Raw genomic sequence first — 18,606 nt, 5'->3', positions numbered from 1 at the left:
AAACGCATTACGGCTTCACGGCAGAAATAGGCAGGGCGGTGGTACCTACCTGCGCGGACTTACAAGACGTCCTACCACCAGTAATTATGCAAATTATAATTTTGCGGGTTTTGTTTTTTATTACACGATGTTATTCCTTCACCGTGGAAGTCAATCGTGAACATTTGTTAAGTATGTATTTCATTAGAAAAATTGGTACCCGCCTGTGGGGTTCGAACACCGTTGCATCGCTAGATACGAATGCACCGGACGTCTTATCCTTTAGGTCACGACGACCTCAAACTTCTGCTGGTAGGGCGTATTGTAGGCCCCACGAGAATGAGCGACCATACTGCCCATTTCTGTCGAGAAGCAATCATTCCTTTCGGTTTCAAGGATTGAAAGTCGTTACACTATAATAATTGTCACTCTTCTTTACGTGCTGAGATTATTTGGCTCCGTCTACTATTTGATGTTTCCCACCCGTGCGGGCTTACAATATACAGAACCACCGGTAATACATAACAGTTTTGTGGGATATTATTTTTTAGTTTTTTTAATAGTTTTTATTATGGGTGTCTTGAATATTGTTAGAAAATAGAGTGACATGGCTATTGTTGGATATTAAAAACAATTGTATAAACGGACCGAGCTCAATGTATCTTACATGGTTGGATAACACGTATTAATGAGTAATGTCTCCGAGACGAACCGTCGTGATGAGAAAAATATAATCCAGCTTTTAAGTCTAAACGTCTGAATATATAAAAATAATGATTATAAGAACAGCTGATGTTTTTGATCGATGCTCGTAATGATAATTAATTGTTATTTGGAGCGCACGTCGATATTTTAACGTTCTTATGAAGATCCGCTTTTTTTTCCTATCTAATCTGATAGCCTTGAGAGGCTATTTCAGCGTAACCTTAAGTAGTAGGTGAGTTCACGGGGCTCAAACCGGAGTGATGCTAACACTGACTCTAGCAAGAGCAGTGCTTCGCAGAATCTACCACCGGATCGGAAACGCTACCCACTGAGAAGATACGGCGAGAAACTCAGTGGGCTAAGATGCGCAATACAGAAACATCCTCTAAGAAATTTACAATTTTATTAATTTATATAGGTTGGTAAAATGAAATTGTAAAAAAATGAAACTGGTTTTTGGGTGTGAAAACATAATTTATTCAATGCTTATGTACATAGTGACTTTATAGCAGATCTAATGTAATCGCTTTGCTCGATGCATTCACAAAATTACTATTCTAACACAAAAGCTAAGTTGAACATAAGGGTGCGCGTCGGGTGCTGCGTGATGCTAGTATTGCATTCTGGTCATTGTTTCATCTGAACTACGTCATTATAAGTTTTTCACTCGAATTAATTTTGCAACCGTCTAATCAACGGGAAGTTTGATGAATTGTTTGATATAGATCCGTCGTCTTCTTTCTATTCACTGCGTTCATCCACAATGAGCTTCTAGTACCATCTACGTTATTTTTTCTATATAGTTTTATCGTTTTTTAATGTTTCAAAGGTGACGCGACGATTGGTCGCGTACTCGTTCCGTCTTTGAAGACAATAAAAAAATGTAAATTTAGCATTATTAGTCATTAATATTTTTTTTCTGATTAAATCACTTAGTAGTCGCTGTTAAACACCGAGTTAAAGCGTTGTGATCTCATGAAGCAGCAGTTTGTTCAATAATTTAGATTGATTTGTACTTTAAGTGTTTTTATCGAAGCGGAGACCACAGTGTACCGAAATTAAAAATAAAACTATATTCAATCGCTAACATTTGATTTAATACGTTAAATATTTATGTAACCGCAATTTATCACGCAGGTAGCAGGAAGATCCCCTTGCTTTCGATCTAAAATGTTATCGCGTGTTAATGTCGGTATCCCACGTTATGTGAATTTGAATAATTGCGTTCGATACAAAAAAAAAACACACACCCTAAATTTCAGCGCTGAAATTTGACTAGAATGCATTACTAGTGTTCTTTCCGTTACTATTATGTGACATGAATGATAAAATTTAATTATTAATTCACTTTTAAAATTCATTGAAACATTAAACATTGCTAAAATTCCTTTTCATGTAAATCCAATATATAACCATACAAATCCTTCTAAAAGGGAACCTCCGGCTACGAGTTTAAGAGACACGATTAGAAAGAATGTGATCAGAACGTTATTGTTTACCATATTTTCAAATAAGAACAATGATGCTACTTTTTTCAACAGTTTGGTGTATTTTATAGTCAGTGTCTAGATTAAATTAAAAAAAAAAATGTTACACCCTGTATTCTTCAAATGATGTCAAATGTCAGATAGAATTTGAAAATTGAAAGAAAGGTCGATTATCGATTCAATTTGAAGTCTTTTCTTGGCCGTAGTTATTATTTTCCAATAATTAATCGGTAGGAATCTTTTTGTGGATTAATACAGAGTGTGATTTTTATCTCCAAACCAGTGGAATCGATTTTGAGAATTTATTATTATTGCACGTAGTTTAAGATGGCGTTAGAAGCGGATTCGAGAATTCACTATCATGGTTCGAATCAACATTAACATTCATATCACCGTGTCGCCTCACTATCACAATTTATTTCTAGCTATTCTTCCCGAGACCCTTCATACATATCATACACTCGTTAGACTAACATTTATATAAAACACGCCCATTATAATCGTAAGCATATGAAACATACTCAGCACTCACGGGTACATGTAAGGATTACAGTACAGTAGTGCCGTTCCAAACGAAAGCGAACCATTCTCGAAACTAAGAAAAAAAAACCTACCAACAAACACTAAAACGCTTTACTAGATCAGTCTTAACTATGTTATAAAGTTATGAAATGTATGAATATGTTTTACCGATGATAAAAGGTATATATTTATTTTTTAATAATAATTCAGATACATGTAGTACTTAACCTATCCGATACATACACAAAAATAAAATATATTTACGTTGTTAATTTGAAATACCACAGGTATTTTTAATACTGACGAGTCGTGCTATAAATTATTTATCTTCAGAGATATGATATATACTTTAATTATTATTTAATTTGCATTTCAAGCTAATAAATGCACGAAGTATTACTACGAAGCTCGTATGTGCACAAAAAATACACGTTAGAAATAGTAACGAATTATTTTTAGTAAAATACATAGACTACATTTATGTATTATTATTATTATTGTACCAAAAATAAAATTTTAGCAACATTGGCATTTGACACGTCTAATAATACAGTCGATTATCTAATACGCTTTAAAAATACGTTTTAACTATAACATTATATCGTATCTCTGAATATGGGATAATTATAATTTACGGTCTTGCATCGACCGACCTTGTTGTATTTACAAATGATAGGCACTGAAAGTTTAATATGTGTGTGACCAGTTAGAAATAACGCAGACAACTTTTTGGATTCCGTTTTTAACTCGCAAACTATGGCTGCTAAATCAAAACTAAGTGCGTTTGCATAGTTGTGTACAATTTGACTGGATAGTGATAGGTAATAAGTGGTTAACGAAGCCCTTAATTATAACAACGGGGTTGTCAACCCTCTTCAGAGGTGAGGTCGAATTTGCCATTGTACCTATAACTGTTGTAACACATTTATAACTGGAACTCACGGCTCCATTACGGCAGAAATTGACTGTCTGGTGGTACGTATCCATAAGGGCTTACATTACGCTCCACCCATAAAAGTATTTTTGTATATTCGTTGAGATTTAACTCTTAAGAACAGAACAGTTGTTAAAACTGTTAAGCTACTATTGCTTTCTTAACTTTAATCAGAAAAAAAAACGTTTCGTCACAAAAACCTATCGAAGACTGTTGTCAAAATGTACACAATTTATTTTTCGTCCTGTTAAGCCAAAGGCATAGCTGAGGTTTGGGATTTATTCCTCAGCGTCCTCTACTACTTCGGCTGTCAGAAGATTAGTGTTTACATCCTGAAGATCTGCAGTCAACTTCTGGAACAAAATATGCATTGAGATACTTAAAATAAGGCATCAATACATCATTATTAGCCAAAAATGGATTAGTGGTTTACTGTAATATAACTTTTTTTTTTAAATATAATATACAGTTAGAAATTAATACTTTTTATCCGAGGGGTATAATAATATGTTCCGTAAATATTTCGGTAGGCACCGGCTTGGCTCTGCCCCTGGCATTGTTGAAGTCCATGGGCGACGGTAACCACTCACCACCAGGTGGGCCGTATGCTCGTCTACCTACATGGAAAAGCGCGTTTACAAAGGATATCAGTTGGATACCTACATATTGGAATCCTTTTTATGAATCTTTATGTACCGATGTACCGATTACATCTGCGTATAAAGAAATGTTTAGCCGCGAACATAGGAATTTGGTCGCATTTTTTTAACCTGCGAATAGTGAAAACACAAATGAAAGAAGCGCGAATAAGGAGTTTTTACCGCAGTAGAATGTTGACTTGCAGTGTTATCAGGCGAAACACTAGCGACAATAAGTTATTTATTGACAAATGGCTTATTTCATAATCCATTTGAATTGTTTTACATTACCGGTTTTAGTGTAACGCGTTGGCATAACATTATAGGTAATTTGGAACCTCATTATAATATTTCAATATTCAATTTGTAAGTTGCAACACATAATATAGGAAATTAAAGAAAATTTTGTTCGTAACACATAGGCGATTTCATCACATGCAGCAATAAATGTAACACAGATATAATTAAGCCATTATTGGGTAATTATCATTTCCGAATCAAATCTGCAGCTATTTCGCATCGTGTGAAACATTACTAAAATAATTTGTTTCGATTTCAATAAATGTTTTTTTTTTAATTTTTTATTGCTTAGATGGGTGGACGAGATCACCCGGTGTTAAATGGTTACCGGAGCCATAGACATCTACAATGTATATGCCGCCACCCACCTTGAGATAAAAGTTCTAAGGTCTCAGTATAATTACAACGGCAGCCCAACCCTTCAAGCCGAAACGCATTACTGCTTTATGGCAGAAATCATAAGAGGTCCTACCACCGATAATTAGGCAAATTATAATTTTGCGTGTTTGGTTTATATTACACGATGTTATTCCTTCACCGTGGAAGTCACTTGTGAATATTTGTTAAGTAGGACATCTTATTCTTTAGGCCACAACGACTTCCGGAATGACTGATTTGGGAATGATTATCGCAACGATTAGTCAAATTTAATTCAAAAAATGGAATTCAATTGGTGAAATGTAACTAGTGTCACTTAAAAGACCATTAAAATATAATAAACCGGAAAATTTATTTACCTACAGTGTGTATCGAAAACTGGAAAGTGTTTAATTAAGATAGCTATTTAATAGCCCTGCTGATTCTTTTCATCTGATTAGTAAGTCACGATCGTAAATTATATACGCAATATAAAGTAAATAGAAACTTAACTTTATTAATTATTATATAATACAATTTAATATAAATATTTGATTTGAATTAATCAACGAAATATGCCCTTTACAAAACTTTATATAGGTACCTATATATTTATAATTGGCTTAGCAATTTTTTTAATTATAATACATTACGTGTTCGGGTGATGGTGCATCACAGTTTATTCATATCGAGTTTATATTAATTTAAGTGCATAACGTTCGCTGTCTTAACTATTTTTAGTTAACGTAATTTTTTTGTAGTTTTTAGAACTAAACAAAAAGTAAAAAGATCACTTACCCCAATCTGCGACGATGCCACGTTAGTGCGTTTGCGTCGCTTTGCTGCCAACGCGAGCAGCATAACCAACGTGAGGGAAGTAAGTGCCGCCATCAGCAGCGGCAACAGCAGGTTGTCTCCGGGAGAGTAGCTCTATAGAAAAAAAAAAAAAACTGTTTAATCCAATGAGTCGAAGTGAATCCTTCCGAGGCACCTAGCCCACTGAGTTTCTCGTCGGATCTTCTTGGTAGATCGCGATTCCGATCCGGAGGTAGATTCTGCGAAGTGCTACTCTTGCTAGGGCTAGTGTTAGCAAATTTTCTCAGGTTGAGTCCGTGAGTGTAAGTGAGCTCAGCCGGAATAGCCTCTTAGTCTATCAGCGAATAGGGATAAAAAAATCAGAGGCATTCCATCTCATTCTTTTGCAGGCTATATTTTTTCCGTTTCTAATCGTTGGTAGTCTACAGAAGCATCCTAACCACGTGCAGAAGGGACTAATTCTTATAGATGTACATATGAGTTTTTAGTGTCGCCTATAAATTTCATCGAGTTCCAAACAAGAACAGCTATACCTAATACTAAAGAAATTTTCTCTTCAAAAACGAGATAAGCTAATTTTTTCTGTGTTTTTTCCCTAATGACTGGAATTACGAGGAAAGTGACAGGAATAACAATTGAATAGTTGAAGTATACCTATGAATCATGTTAGTGTGAATTCGTACTTTTCGTAGTAGAAACTCTATATCAGGGGTGGCCAACCGGTCGATCGTGGCTAAAGTTCAGTCGATCGTGGCAAGAAAAAAAAACATAGAACAGATTTGCAACGTAATCACCAATTGCTACACGCATCTTCTTCATCTTATATCATTTGTTAATGACCATTACGTCACATTATTTATCCTCTCTTCCACACAATAGTTTTCTTTTATTATATAATTTCAGGTTTATTTTAATCTTTTTAATAAAAGAAATTATAGTACCTACTTATTTGTACATTGTTTCATTAAATTTCAAGAAATGTCATTGGTAGATCGCATAGTGTTTCGTCAGTAGACAGTAGATCTTGGTACTAATCAAGTTGGCCACCCATGCTCTATATACCTACGAAGTATCTGTGGAGTCTGACCTATATTCAGCTAAATAGTTTCCGACAACAATCAGAACCAGAAAAGTATTCGTTGGCAAATTCACTTTTCCTTCCGAGTTGATAACGTAAATATTACATGTTTAAGCAAGCCCGTAACTAAGTGCGAACGCGACATTTTCGTGATAATCAAATATTTATTACATTTCGTAGTTTTACGCTGTAAGTATAGACAGACACAAATGCCTTTCACTTTTCAATTTGTAATGATGGTATCATTACAAATTTTTTCTAGATGTTTGTTGAGCCTTAATGACTACCGTGTCTATTTTATATGAATCGCGTATATGTTACATTATTTAAAATTATTTTTATTTTATATTTGGTTATACGTTTAATGATAGGCTACCGAAAATAAAGGCCGGTGTACTGGTGCCAAGTTATTCCGGAGTTAAAGCTCTGCAAGGAGATATCAACTTATATAAGTAAATTCATACTACTTTCAGAATGAAGTATAGAAAGATAAACTATATTATTATATACCACCAATCTTTCGATTTCTTGCAGCGAAGTAGTCATACGATATGGTTGGAAGGTTTGGATAGTCTCTTATCAATAAAATTGAGACTTTGACCCGTGATTTTAAACCACATATCCATAAACTCCGGTAACCACTTAACACTAGGTTGGTCCTGAGCTTATATGACCATCTAAAGGAATAACATACCTACGAAAGAAACGCCTACCTAAGAAAAATGTAAGTAGGTACGTACTATAAAGCGTTGCATAAGAATGAAACTACACTTTATTCTCAATCATTCCAGTTTACAAGTTGCATAATATTTTTTTATGGAAACATAAACGTAATCCATATTCTACAAATGTAGAAACCATTGGTGTTTATGCTAGTAAAAGTCTAAGACGTATTCCTACAATAATACTTACCGTCCATTGGAAATACGAAGAAGGATCCACGAAAGGCCACCTGGCTCCGTACCAATTGTCTTCGTTAGCTTTAGATACGGTGATTTCATCAGAATTTGACGCTGCAGGATCGGCACCAGGCTTTAGAGGTGGTAACGAAAAAACTTCGTCAACTTCTAAAGATTCTTTGAATTCCTCGTCATCATCTACAGATAACATCGTGTCCTTTAAATCATCCAAACTCGATATTTCAGTAGTTGCAGGAAACTCTGAAGTTACCGGTGATCGCATTAAAGTTGTTTTGGTTGAAATAAGAACATCATCAAACATTTTAACACTCTGTGTGGATTGCTTTTCGGTTGGCTTAAATGTTTGCGTGTAGTCTCTAACTAAGTTACTAAGTGTAAATGGTTCAGCTGTGATAGTTGGTCGTATTATTATATCCTTCTCCCAAGTTTTCATTGAAATTGTATTAGGTAACATACTGATATCACTGGAAGTTGTTGCAGCTGGCTGCGTCGGGTCATGTTTCGCAGAGGCTACTGGCGGAACGGTTGATGAAGACGTTGAACTCTTCCAAGACCTTAAAGCAGGCATTGTCCAAGGCGGAGTGGTAGCTCTTTCACCGGCTCCAGTAGAGGAAGTAGTGGAGACGATTGTTGACGTTTCTAATTCTGTTTTTGCCATTAAAGTAGAGATTACTTGCGGTAGCACTTTAAGATCTTTCTTTCGCGATTTTGCCATTTCTCTGCCGGCCGGTGCATTTGGAGATATAGTGACTATATCACGATGCTCTTGTTGTGTTCTTCGAGCGTACAGCGCACCGTTCAATATGTAAAGCGGAACTGCTGCCAGCCCTAACGCTATTATCACACCGAAAATTACCAAGAAGACATATTTCACTGTAGATTTCCTACGCGATCTTCGAATGTGGATGGATGGGCTATAGTCCCGACCTTTCCCTTTTAAGCCGCTGTTATTTAACACTTCTTCCGTTTGAGGGAGAATGGTATATTGTAAACTGTTTTCGCCATGTCTAACCGTTTTGTACATTTTGGTGCAGAGAATATACACAAAAATAACACTACTTTAGGATTATGTATTATTGCGATACCGAAATTCAATCACATGCTCAGCTCAAAAAATAATATCAAAGGAAGCTTTGTAAGATTTTAACTCGGTTCCGCAAGACATCAACGTCCAGAAATGTCGGCACGAGACATCACAGCTAGTCGCGCTTTGTGCTGTGTTGTAACCTGCTCTTTTCGAGGGGAACACAGCGCAGGCGCGATAACATCGAGCGGCGCGATTCTCCCTATCGCTGAACGACTCGTTGGCCCCAAATCTTTGAGGTTATAACAATTAAAAGCCGGCTTCTTTATCGTGATGCTCTATAATAACAACAACATTGTGAACTCATTAAATAGTGTTACCCTTGTTATTGCCAGAGCTATGATGCATTATACACCTTTTTTTAATAACAAAAACCTGTTTGCCTTTTCTGTTGAATAAGTCGCAAAAAGGGCTATCGAAATAATCGAAAACCGATAAGGGTCAGTTGTGTAATGTAGCGTGTCAGAATTTGAGTGGAGCCGATTGCGTGCAGGCTTTTTTGTACATTTGTTGAGACTACTCAAGCTGTAGTACATGTTTTAAGATTTCCTTAACGTAGGTACTGACGACAATATATAACTTCGATTTTAGTACATACATTTGAGTTCCATTGATATATTTGACCCATAGACACAGCCCACTGAGTTTCTCGCCGGATCTTCTCAGTGGGTTGCGTTTCCGATCCGGTAGTAGATTCTGCGAAGCACTGCTCTTGCTAGGGCCAGTGCTAGCAACACTCCCGGTTTGAGCTACGTGAAATAGCCTTTCGAGGCTATCAGCATAGGTAGAAAAAAAAAAGATATATTAAATGAGTTAAACTCCTGGTATAATTTGTAAATAAACATTCAGATCTGGTTTCCATTATAACATTTCCCAATTTCGTCTTTAAGAGAAAGAAAATTTAGTAAATCAGATCTAGAAATATATTGCTTGTTAGATTTGAAAATAATTTGTCTATATTTTAAAAACCAAACACGCTAACAATGTTGAGCTTTGTTTCACAATTCTTCCTTCTGCGGAGAACTTGTAGAACTAGTTTAAATTGGTGCGTAGCTAATGGTCTAGGGCTTTTTCAAGTTACGTACCAATTGAAGCAATCGCTCTATTTAGACGAATTGACGAAATTATGCAGCAGCTCAAATTCTATGTTGAGATATTATTCCACAAAAAATGGTATGTTAAAACTAGTTTTGATTACTATTACTATTAAATGCTTCAATTAATGCAATGGCCAATTTTTATTCCCACAATCAGTTATATAACTCAAGCATTCAAATACATAATAGACCGGCCACGAATAAATTCTCAATCAAGTTTAGAAAAAAGTCTACAAGCTGTTCGCATTAACATGTTTTTGCGGTCGGTCAAACATCGAACACACCATACGAATACTAATTCACTCGACCTTGAACAGAATCACGTTTCATTTCGAAATTGGTTTGTGAATGCGATATTTTTAGAATAAAAGTAAAAAGACAACGAATGAGCGAAATAAAAGGGTTGGTCGGCCGGTTGGACATTTTTTCTACTTATAGCACCGAGAGAATTTTTAGCAAAATCTTAACCTTGCTTGGATCTTCTGATCAGAGTGTAAAACTTGAATTGTACGCATACTTCAAATATTACTTTTTAACTTTTTTTTTTAAAGTAGTACCTCAATTGAAATTTATAAACATTGGTCGAAAGACGTCTCAATAAATAGATTTACTAGATTCTAGATTACGTATGTTCGGGCTAAGTCTCGTAGCGTTTTTAAATGTACAATAATTGACTGGGTGGTCTATGTATACATTTTTTTGTTGTTGTTGCTTAGATGGGTGGACGAGGTCACAGCCTACCTGGTGTTCAGTGGTTACTGGAGCCCATAGACATCACGCAAATGCGCCACCCACGAAATAGGAAGGGTGGTGGTACCTACCCGCGCGGACTCACAAGAGGTCCTACCACCAGTAAAAACCAACTTAGCTTATGAAGTAAAGTTTAATTAAAGTATCGTGTCTGACTGAACAAAAAGTTATGCAAAAAGAAAATTTTCGCGGACGATTTACTACGATTTTAGTAATTGTCAAATAAAACGAGATCTTTATGGAATTCGTAAAAGTTCGTGAGAATGCCATTAAAATATTTCCATAAAAAAGGGCTCATTGAAATTTAATATTTTTATGTAGCTTTTTGAGGATCCACAAAGAAGTGGACGTCTTTTGACAGAAAACGTTAAGAATGAAATTTTAAGATTTAAGGGTACGTGGATCAAGAAGGTTACAGGATTTTGATTTATACGAATCGCAGAATCTCACGGAGAAACTGAAGAAGTTTTATGTGAAATGTAGCAGTGACGTAATAGCAAAGTTTCGGGCTCAGCTCTTTAAGCAGCTCTCTGCAAAATATCATTAATGATGGTGATTCTTAGATGAATCGTCTTGATACAGAAATATAGCACCAGTCGAGTGTTTGGCTATTTCAAAATTGATAAATGCCTTCGAATAGACAATTACTTTGAGATACGATGGGATTTGAGAGTTGATTAAAAGAGTATGAGATATATATGAACAGTTTGTGTTTATTGTATATGATGAAGAATTTGTGACGAAATCCTTGCGAGAAGTTTTTAAAGCTGTAGGCAAGAGGTTACTGGACTATGATGGGGAAGTCTATTGCAGTCTTGCAATACAACAGCCTGCTTGCGCATTCACCGATCAAAATTAATTCAATATCATCGTTTTGATCGCCAAAAGATGCAACGACTGTATTTGAAAAGGCAGTCAAATATGTCTGGTGCAAATTCGAAAAAGCTTTTCGAAGTAATTTCGATATGTGAAACTAACTTTCTACAGAGGCTAATGCAACTCTTTGAAAATATTAATTCATAATAATTGTTGTAAGTAATTCGGTTTTAGTTATTTCGCAAATCTTTCTGAGCGCCCTATGAGATTAAAATATAAAGATGAACAGTATAGGAGAAGAAAAGATAAAACATTTTATGGGCCTGTATAAAACAAAAAAAATAATAAAATAAAAATGTATGTTTATTTATCAGCTTTCCTTAAATGCTAATACCTACTTAATAAATATTTGTCTTTGAGAACTTATGATAAGACCTTATGAATTTTCAATTCCAGGGTAAGCCGCAGCACACAATAATTAATTTTCTGGATTCTATAGTAAAATTACTGAACTAATCATGAAAATGATACATTCAAGTGATAACTTTGATTATAAAATGTAACATATTTTGGAAATAATATTTTTTATCGTATCGTTACAAGGAAGAGTACGTAGCCCACCTAGACCGTTGTGTAGGGCGTCATTAACTCTAGTACAATGACATCTACGAAGCTGCTATTTTCGTTTGCTTCTGGAACATGGCCAGCTCTGCGGGGCATCGCGTAAATAAACGTGCATGACAAGCGCATGCTGCGCTCTCCTCGGAACGTTTTCGACAAATTTAGTAACGGCCTACGGATCCTTGAAGCGAGGTACGGAGATAATTTACTGCACGAGTAACACGCTCTGCAGACAGCAGTGGAAAACGAGGGCAACGTTCAATGAGACTGCTGCCGAGATATATAAATTAATTTGAAATTAAACAAATGCGTATTATATTTTTATATGTCGACTTGTTAAATCTTAACACAAGCTCATTGCTAACCATCATTGTAAACTAAGTTCAGTGTTTACAAACCAAACGCATATAAACAAATAATTGAAAAGTTCTAAACCACTCGATTTTTTTTCTTTTTTTCCTACCTAAGCTGATAGCCTTGAGAGGCTATTTCAGCGTAACCTTAGCTAGTAGGTGAGCTCACGGGGTTCAAACCGAAGTGATGCTAACACTGATCTTAGCAAGAGCAGTGCTTCTCAGAATCTACCACCGGATCGGAAACGCAGCCCACTGAGAAGATCCGGCGAGAAACTCAATGGGCAACCACTCGATAGATAAAGACGTAGACTAAATACTCCTCTAGTAATAAATTTTGGTACCAACCCACGATGAGAGTGCAACATTTAGCAACAATCGACATAGCTATTTTAAAATAACCTACCCAACCTTGAGGGTTCAAAGCACATCCTGTCAGCGAGTTTTACGAGGTTCGCCTAAATAAACATTATCATGAACACGTGTTCAAGCGGTACATTGGACGATGCCCGGCGCACTGCACTCCACAAAAACTTTTGTAATTTACAAAAACAATATTTATTGCCAAACGAATATTTCTCTTTCTACCACTTTAAACAATCAGGGTTTTCGAAAAATCGTTTTTAAACAGCTTACTACCTGCTGCGAGGGACAAGAATCGTTCTTGCCACGGAGAACTTTTTCTACGTATGCTTTCTAAATATTATTTCGTCTTGTTTTCCACAATCTCCGGAGACTTGAGATAAGTATCACGCTTATCTTATTTGTAAAGTATACACACTCAAGAATCTTAAGATAAGTCTATGTTTAAGTTTGATTTTAATAAAGCTGTCACCTCAATTAAGTAGGCCTAAAGATTTACTTAGAAGTAAAATTTTTATGACAACAATTACAGAAATAGTTTAGAAAAAATAAAATAGTATCTTTAAAGAAATGTATAATAGAAAAATTTACGGTAGTTAGCATAAATTCAAATGTACTTATTCGTCCACGATCGAATTAGATTACAACTTTACAACTAATGATCGCAACCACGATAATTGTAAAGTAGTAGTACAATAGTTGTAAAGTATTCAAAATGTCGTAAATAATATAATAACAATAAAAAATCCAACATTAATTCGGAAATCATAAAATAGTACATTTCATTCTTGTGTATTTTTATGGTGATACGTTGTCTTCGCCATTCTTAATTCTAAGCTTTGATGGGTGAATCAATCTAGACCGTCGACGCGAACGCGTTCTGTTCGTCATCTTAGGTTGTTATGAGTAGCGCGTGGTGGTGGGTGCATCGGCCGCTCCTGACCCTGGCTGGCCCAATGCCACGGGGTATTCGCACTGCCATCAAGCTGGCACCGCGCCATTAGATAGCCCTTCCGCATGACTTGTTAATCAACATTACCCGTACTTAAGGTTCGTATCAGTGGTACAGTCAAATGGCCGACGAAATTGAAAAAATAGCACTTCTTTCTTTCTTCTCTCTTTCCTTCTTTTAAAATCGCAGTAAGATTTCAAAACTCTTCAAAGAGAATATAACGTTCTTAACTAGAACTATTTTTCTGTGCTTTCATTATAGCACACGAGAAACATTATTTAAAACTTCTATGATTTAAAAGGATATGTTTAAAATTGGATGATAGTCTTGAACACTCGCAACCCAACCAACGGATGTTAGTCTCAACTCTTCACCTGCGAATACACATAAGATTATTAAAATTTATGAATGAAGTTTTGTCTAAATATTGGTATGTTGTGCCAACCAATGTCTGTGATATTGCGATACATGTTGGAGCGGAAAGAGTTTTGAAAATAAGATTAAAGCCGTAAGCTAACGAAACAAATATTTAAAAGATTAAAGCCGTAAGCTAACGAAACAAATATTTAAAAGGATATGTTTAAAATTGGATGATAGTCTTGAACACTCGCAACCCAACCAACGGATGTTAGTCTCAACTCTTCACCTGCGAATACACATAAGATTATTAAAATTTATGAATGAAGTTTTGTCTAAATATTGGTATGTTGTGCCAACCAATGTCTGTGATATTGCGATACATGTTGGAGCGGAAAGAGTTTTGAAAATAAGATTAAAGCCGTAAGCTAACGAAACAAATATTACTTTAAGATTATTTTAGTATATATAAGGAATTATTCGTCACATAATTTTAAACACATACCCAAATGGATTTTACGGTTGACTTCTCTGTGTTTTCTGTTTCCTCTACAAGCCAAATACCACAAGATGGACCGCATAATCATCATCTGCTCATCTTGGCAATAAAAATCTAACAACCGCGGAGTTATTTTGATATATATAGCTACGGTCTGTGGAAAACGTTCTAAAAGACTCGTAAATATTTAAATGTATTTGCGTCATGTAAACGATATTATAAGTAGGTGTATTCGCAGACAAATTACCGGACGTTATTGGCAGCCAATGTTGGCATTGGCATAGGTTCAGGACGTTGAACCACATGCATGTATATATTTGCATAAGACTTATGCGTTGTAGATCGGACGAAAGTGCAAGTCCGAGATTCTAACACATAGAAAAATATGTACACTGTGACTTTTGTATATCAGCGAACACTGTAGCTAAACTTAAATAATTTTACAATCTCTTGCACTTTGGGTCATATATTTTGTTATTAAAATTGGCTTTTCAAACTATATTTCAGAGATATACCTTATCGTAAATATACAAACGTGATATCCGGTATGTTGTAATGAGGTAAATAAAGAAGATTAATACGTAAATCATGGAATTTAGAATTTTTCAAATTTTGTTTCGGCAAATGATAATACGTAAGTAACTCTTTGTCTATAACGTTTCCAGGCCAAAACATTCCATTGATTTTTACGGAATTTAGAATTGAAACAGTTTCAACTCTTGGACAGAATATAGACCACCTTTCATCTCACTGCTATGCACCGGTCTTCGCCCACGCTACATAAAGTGTAAGCCGTAAAATTAGTTTTAATTATTACTCGATGTACCCATAAAAGATAGTGGTTTTTCACTAAAAATACAATGTACATTGACACATCTGTTATTTTTCATTTGTTTAACATTTTGGATCCAAGTTTGCTTGCTTATTTTAAAGGTTGATTTTTTTTAAATCTGATAATTGCAAAATCTGTTAGTAATTATTTGTTAAATGTCTATAATTTTATAATTTAAGGTTGGAAACACTGTCCGCATTTGGTTATTTTACATGTTTATCAGTTTTAATGTTTGCGGCCATTTTGATATTGAGACTTCAGATCGTAACTTTAGCGCTATTTATATTTGTGCTTTCCACGGGCACAGGTAATTCAAACCATTTGGACTGGAAAATTGTATACGCAAAAATGAAAACGGATTAAATAAATAAAAAATAATTCATAAAACACAGTTTATGGTATACGTACCGTCAATATAAATACGATGCTTACGTTCTTAGACTGCACAAAATTAAAAAGATGCTAAAAAATATATATATATATATTTCTTTATGGATTTTGGACGTCCACCAGCTTTTTAATGCAAATCAAAACATTGCGCTGTCTTTCAACTTGATTTTATTCGTCTGTGTCAATCGCGATGTCGCTACTTGCCAGGTGTAATTGGCGAATTTAGCGAGGATTTACCTAATCAGTCATTTGCTGTCACAGTACGACATATATTATATAAATGACAGTACATATTTAATTACTGATAAATCTGTTGATTCAAATTCAGATTACATAACGCCCAAACCTAAGTCTGTTGTGATTAATCTCCTTGTTCCTTTTTTCATCAAGAATAATATTTTTCCGCAAAATTTTCAAACGGGTCATAAATACCGATCCACACTAACGTTTCTTTCTTCTTCAAAGCCGTCATTGAATACCGATAATTATTCGCTTGATTGTGCCTTATGTTTTCTTTTAGGTAGGTTTTACATGTAAGCACCATGATAATTTGAAGTCATTAAATAATGCTATAAAATTGGCAGTCATATTCGATCCTGTGGACCGAATGGTAAACAGTCGACGTCGCCTTAAACACGTCATTACGGATCCTCCCGATCCATTAACGGTGCTTTTAGGTACCTCAAAAACCGGTCACCGTCCCCGTCGACGAGTGAATTAACCCACAGACACAGCCCACTGAGTTTCTCGCTGGATCTTCTCAGTGGGTTGCGTTTCCAATCCGGTGATAAATTCTGCGAAGCACTGCTCTTGCTAGGGCCAGTATTAGCAACGCTCCGGTTTGAGCTCTGTGAGCTCACCTACACGTCAAGGAGAAGCTGAAATAGCCTCTCAAGGCTATCGCAACCGTAGGGAAAAAACATTGGCAGTGTTTAGTTTTCTTAAAGCGCTTTTAAGATTTTTCTTAAGGTGAAAGTGTTTGTTTCAATCGATAGTTGATTACGTTCAGGCGATTGTATGTAAAGGCAGATTGAGAGAATATTGAATAAGCTTTTAATTTGATTTATTTGATTTTATTAATGCACACCCTGAATTGGTTTTGGTGTGATAAAAAAAAACCGATGAAAAACGTAAATTAATTCCTAGCACAAATAGCAATGTGCAAAAGCGTCTTGTTACATATTAGAATTTAATATATTAACTATATTAAATAAATATTAGTTATTTCAGTGCTGCTCGTTATCAATTCTGATATATGATTATGATTTCTAGTACTTACGAACATCCCACAGGCCACAGGATCGATGTCGATCGTTTGTCGTGATGAGAATTTCAAAAAACATAAGGTCAACAAATAAAGCATGCGCGTCACAAAATATGTTCTTAAAATAAATATAAACATTTAAAATAATATAGACGCGTGATGTTGAGTTTTAAAACAAAACGTAAATATGCAATTTCGGTCATTATAAAGTCAGTGTAGTGTTAACAGAACGTTTTATTATTATACACAAGTATATTGAGATAAAGCTGCGGTCCACATGTGCGACTGAATCGTTCCCACGCTTCGCCCCTACTCACCATGTGGCACCGACCGGTCTGTATGATCCGCCTCGGATTAATTCCAATAAGTGCTTCGAAGATTTATTTAAGAAGCCGAAGGTCACGATATGCTGGTAGATTTTTACCTCCCGGGTTTTCGTTGCATGTTCATAGGGTTTCAGAAGTGACGGACAGACGGTAATTGATCGACGAGCAATTGATTAATGAAATAATAAACTTATTGGGCTGGATAATGCGCAGTGTCCTGGGGGCTCTTTATGTAAATAGCTAAAGAATGTAATCTTTGTACTCTAATGCTGCCAATGTACTCGTAAAGTGCATCTCACGAGATCACGAGGGTTGCCATGATAGGTCGATGATGGATTACATTTGTGGGGGAGTGATGATAATGAGAAGATGATAAGTCGATGTTTAGTTCAAACTTAGTGTGACATGTCTGATGAAATGTGTTTCTCTGTCGATGGTTGAGTGGTTCTGTTAATGAATAATCTACTTTGAATAGATTTGAATGATTTTTCGTTTTTTTTTAATAATTTTTTTTAAGCTTCTTTTGTGAAGATTTTGTTCTCAATGTTTATATCACATTATTTTAAATACTTAAAAGAACATTATCATTTGCAAGAATAAATAATTGTATTTTAGTTTAGTTATTGTATTTACATATACGAGTATATTACACAGAGTATATACGAGTAGTATACGAGTATATTACATTATTTGTTTGCTAATTTGTTAACTGCAAACTTTATCGAAAGATTTAAAACATGGTGCTACCTAGCAATAGTGAGGCACACCTTGTTTGGTACGAACCGGTTAAAGCATTTATATAAAAAAGATATAAATTATGTCAGGAATTCTTTAAAGTTTATGTGTATGTATAATGCTTAGATCAACTAAAAAAAATATTAACTTATTCTGAATGTTTTGTCATTACTAGAATGTGCTATTAAAAACTCCAATACAATCTGATAAAATTTACATGCACTAGCGTTTTAAACTTTTATTGGTATAGTACCTATATCTTTATAAATCCCAAATTAAATTATTTTTTTTCTAAATCAGTATATAAAATAGGTAAGTATATAAAATATCCCTTTCGAATGACAAAATTTAATATTCTCAAGATAATATTTCCCTTGTGTTATTTGAAGTCAAATTGCAAACACGAGAAACAAGTACACGGGAACAGACTT

At 35.1% G+C, this 18,606-nt stretch overlaps 1 protein-coding gene across 2 annotated transcripts; it reads right to left on the bottom strand.

Annotated features, from left to right (window-relative positions):
- Positions 1-1,137: 1,137 nt before the first annotated feature.
- LOC101746716 (mucin-2) lies at positions 1,138-9,499 on the bottom strand. Of its 2 annotated transcripts, none has more exons than XM_004928360.5 (3): positions 7,729-9,499; positions 5,721-5,852; positions 1,138-3,980 (listed from the first exon to the last, which is right to left on the bottom strand). In XM_004928360.5, the coding sequence occupies exons 1-3, from the start codon at positions 8,758-8,760 to the stop codon at positions 3,906-3,908; spliced, it is 1,239 nt and encodes a 412-aa protein (XP_004928417.1). In that variant the 5' UTR covers positions 8,761-9,499; the 3' UTR covers positions 1,138-3,905. The 2 variants fall into 2 exon arrangements, with proteins under 2 accessions (XP_004928417.1, XP_012547649.1); XM_012692195.4 differs by having other exon boundaries at positions 1,138-3,977.
- Positions 9,500-18,606: the final 9,107 nt, after the last annotated feature.

Source organism: Bombyx mori, chromosome 18 (genome assembly GCF_030269925.1).
Source record: "Bombyx mori chromosome 18, ASM3026992v2".
NCBI classification, from domain to species: Eukaryota; Metazoa; Arthropoda; class Insecta; order Lepidoptera; family Bombycidae; genus Bombyx; species Bombyx mori.
This window is presented reverse-complemented; position numbering and strand designations above follow the sequence as displayed.

Bases quoted from the DNA above. Each gene is read 5' to 3' on its own strand.
- LOC101746716 (XM_004928360.5), bottom strand. From the start codon at position 8,760: ATGTACAAAACGGTTAGACATGGCGAAAACAGTTTACAATATACCATT. The intron at 5,853-7,728 runs GTAAGTATTATT...TTTTTTCTATAG, and splicing joins CTTCGTATTTCCAATGGACG to AGCTACTCTCCCGGAGACAA. The intron at 3,981-5,720 runs GTAAGTGATCTT...ATTTTGTTCCAG, and splicing joins TGGCATCGTCGCAGATTGGG to AAGTTGACTGCAGATCTTCA.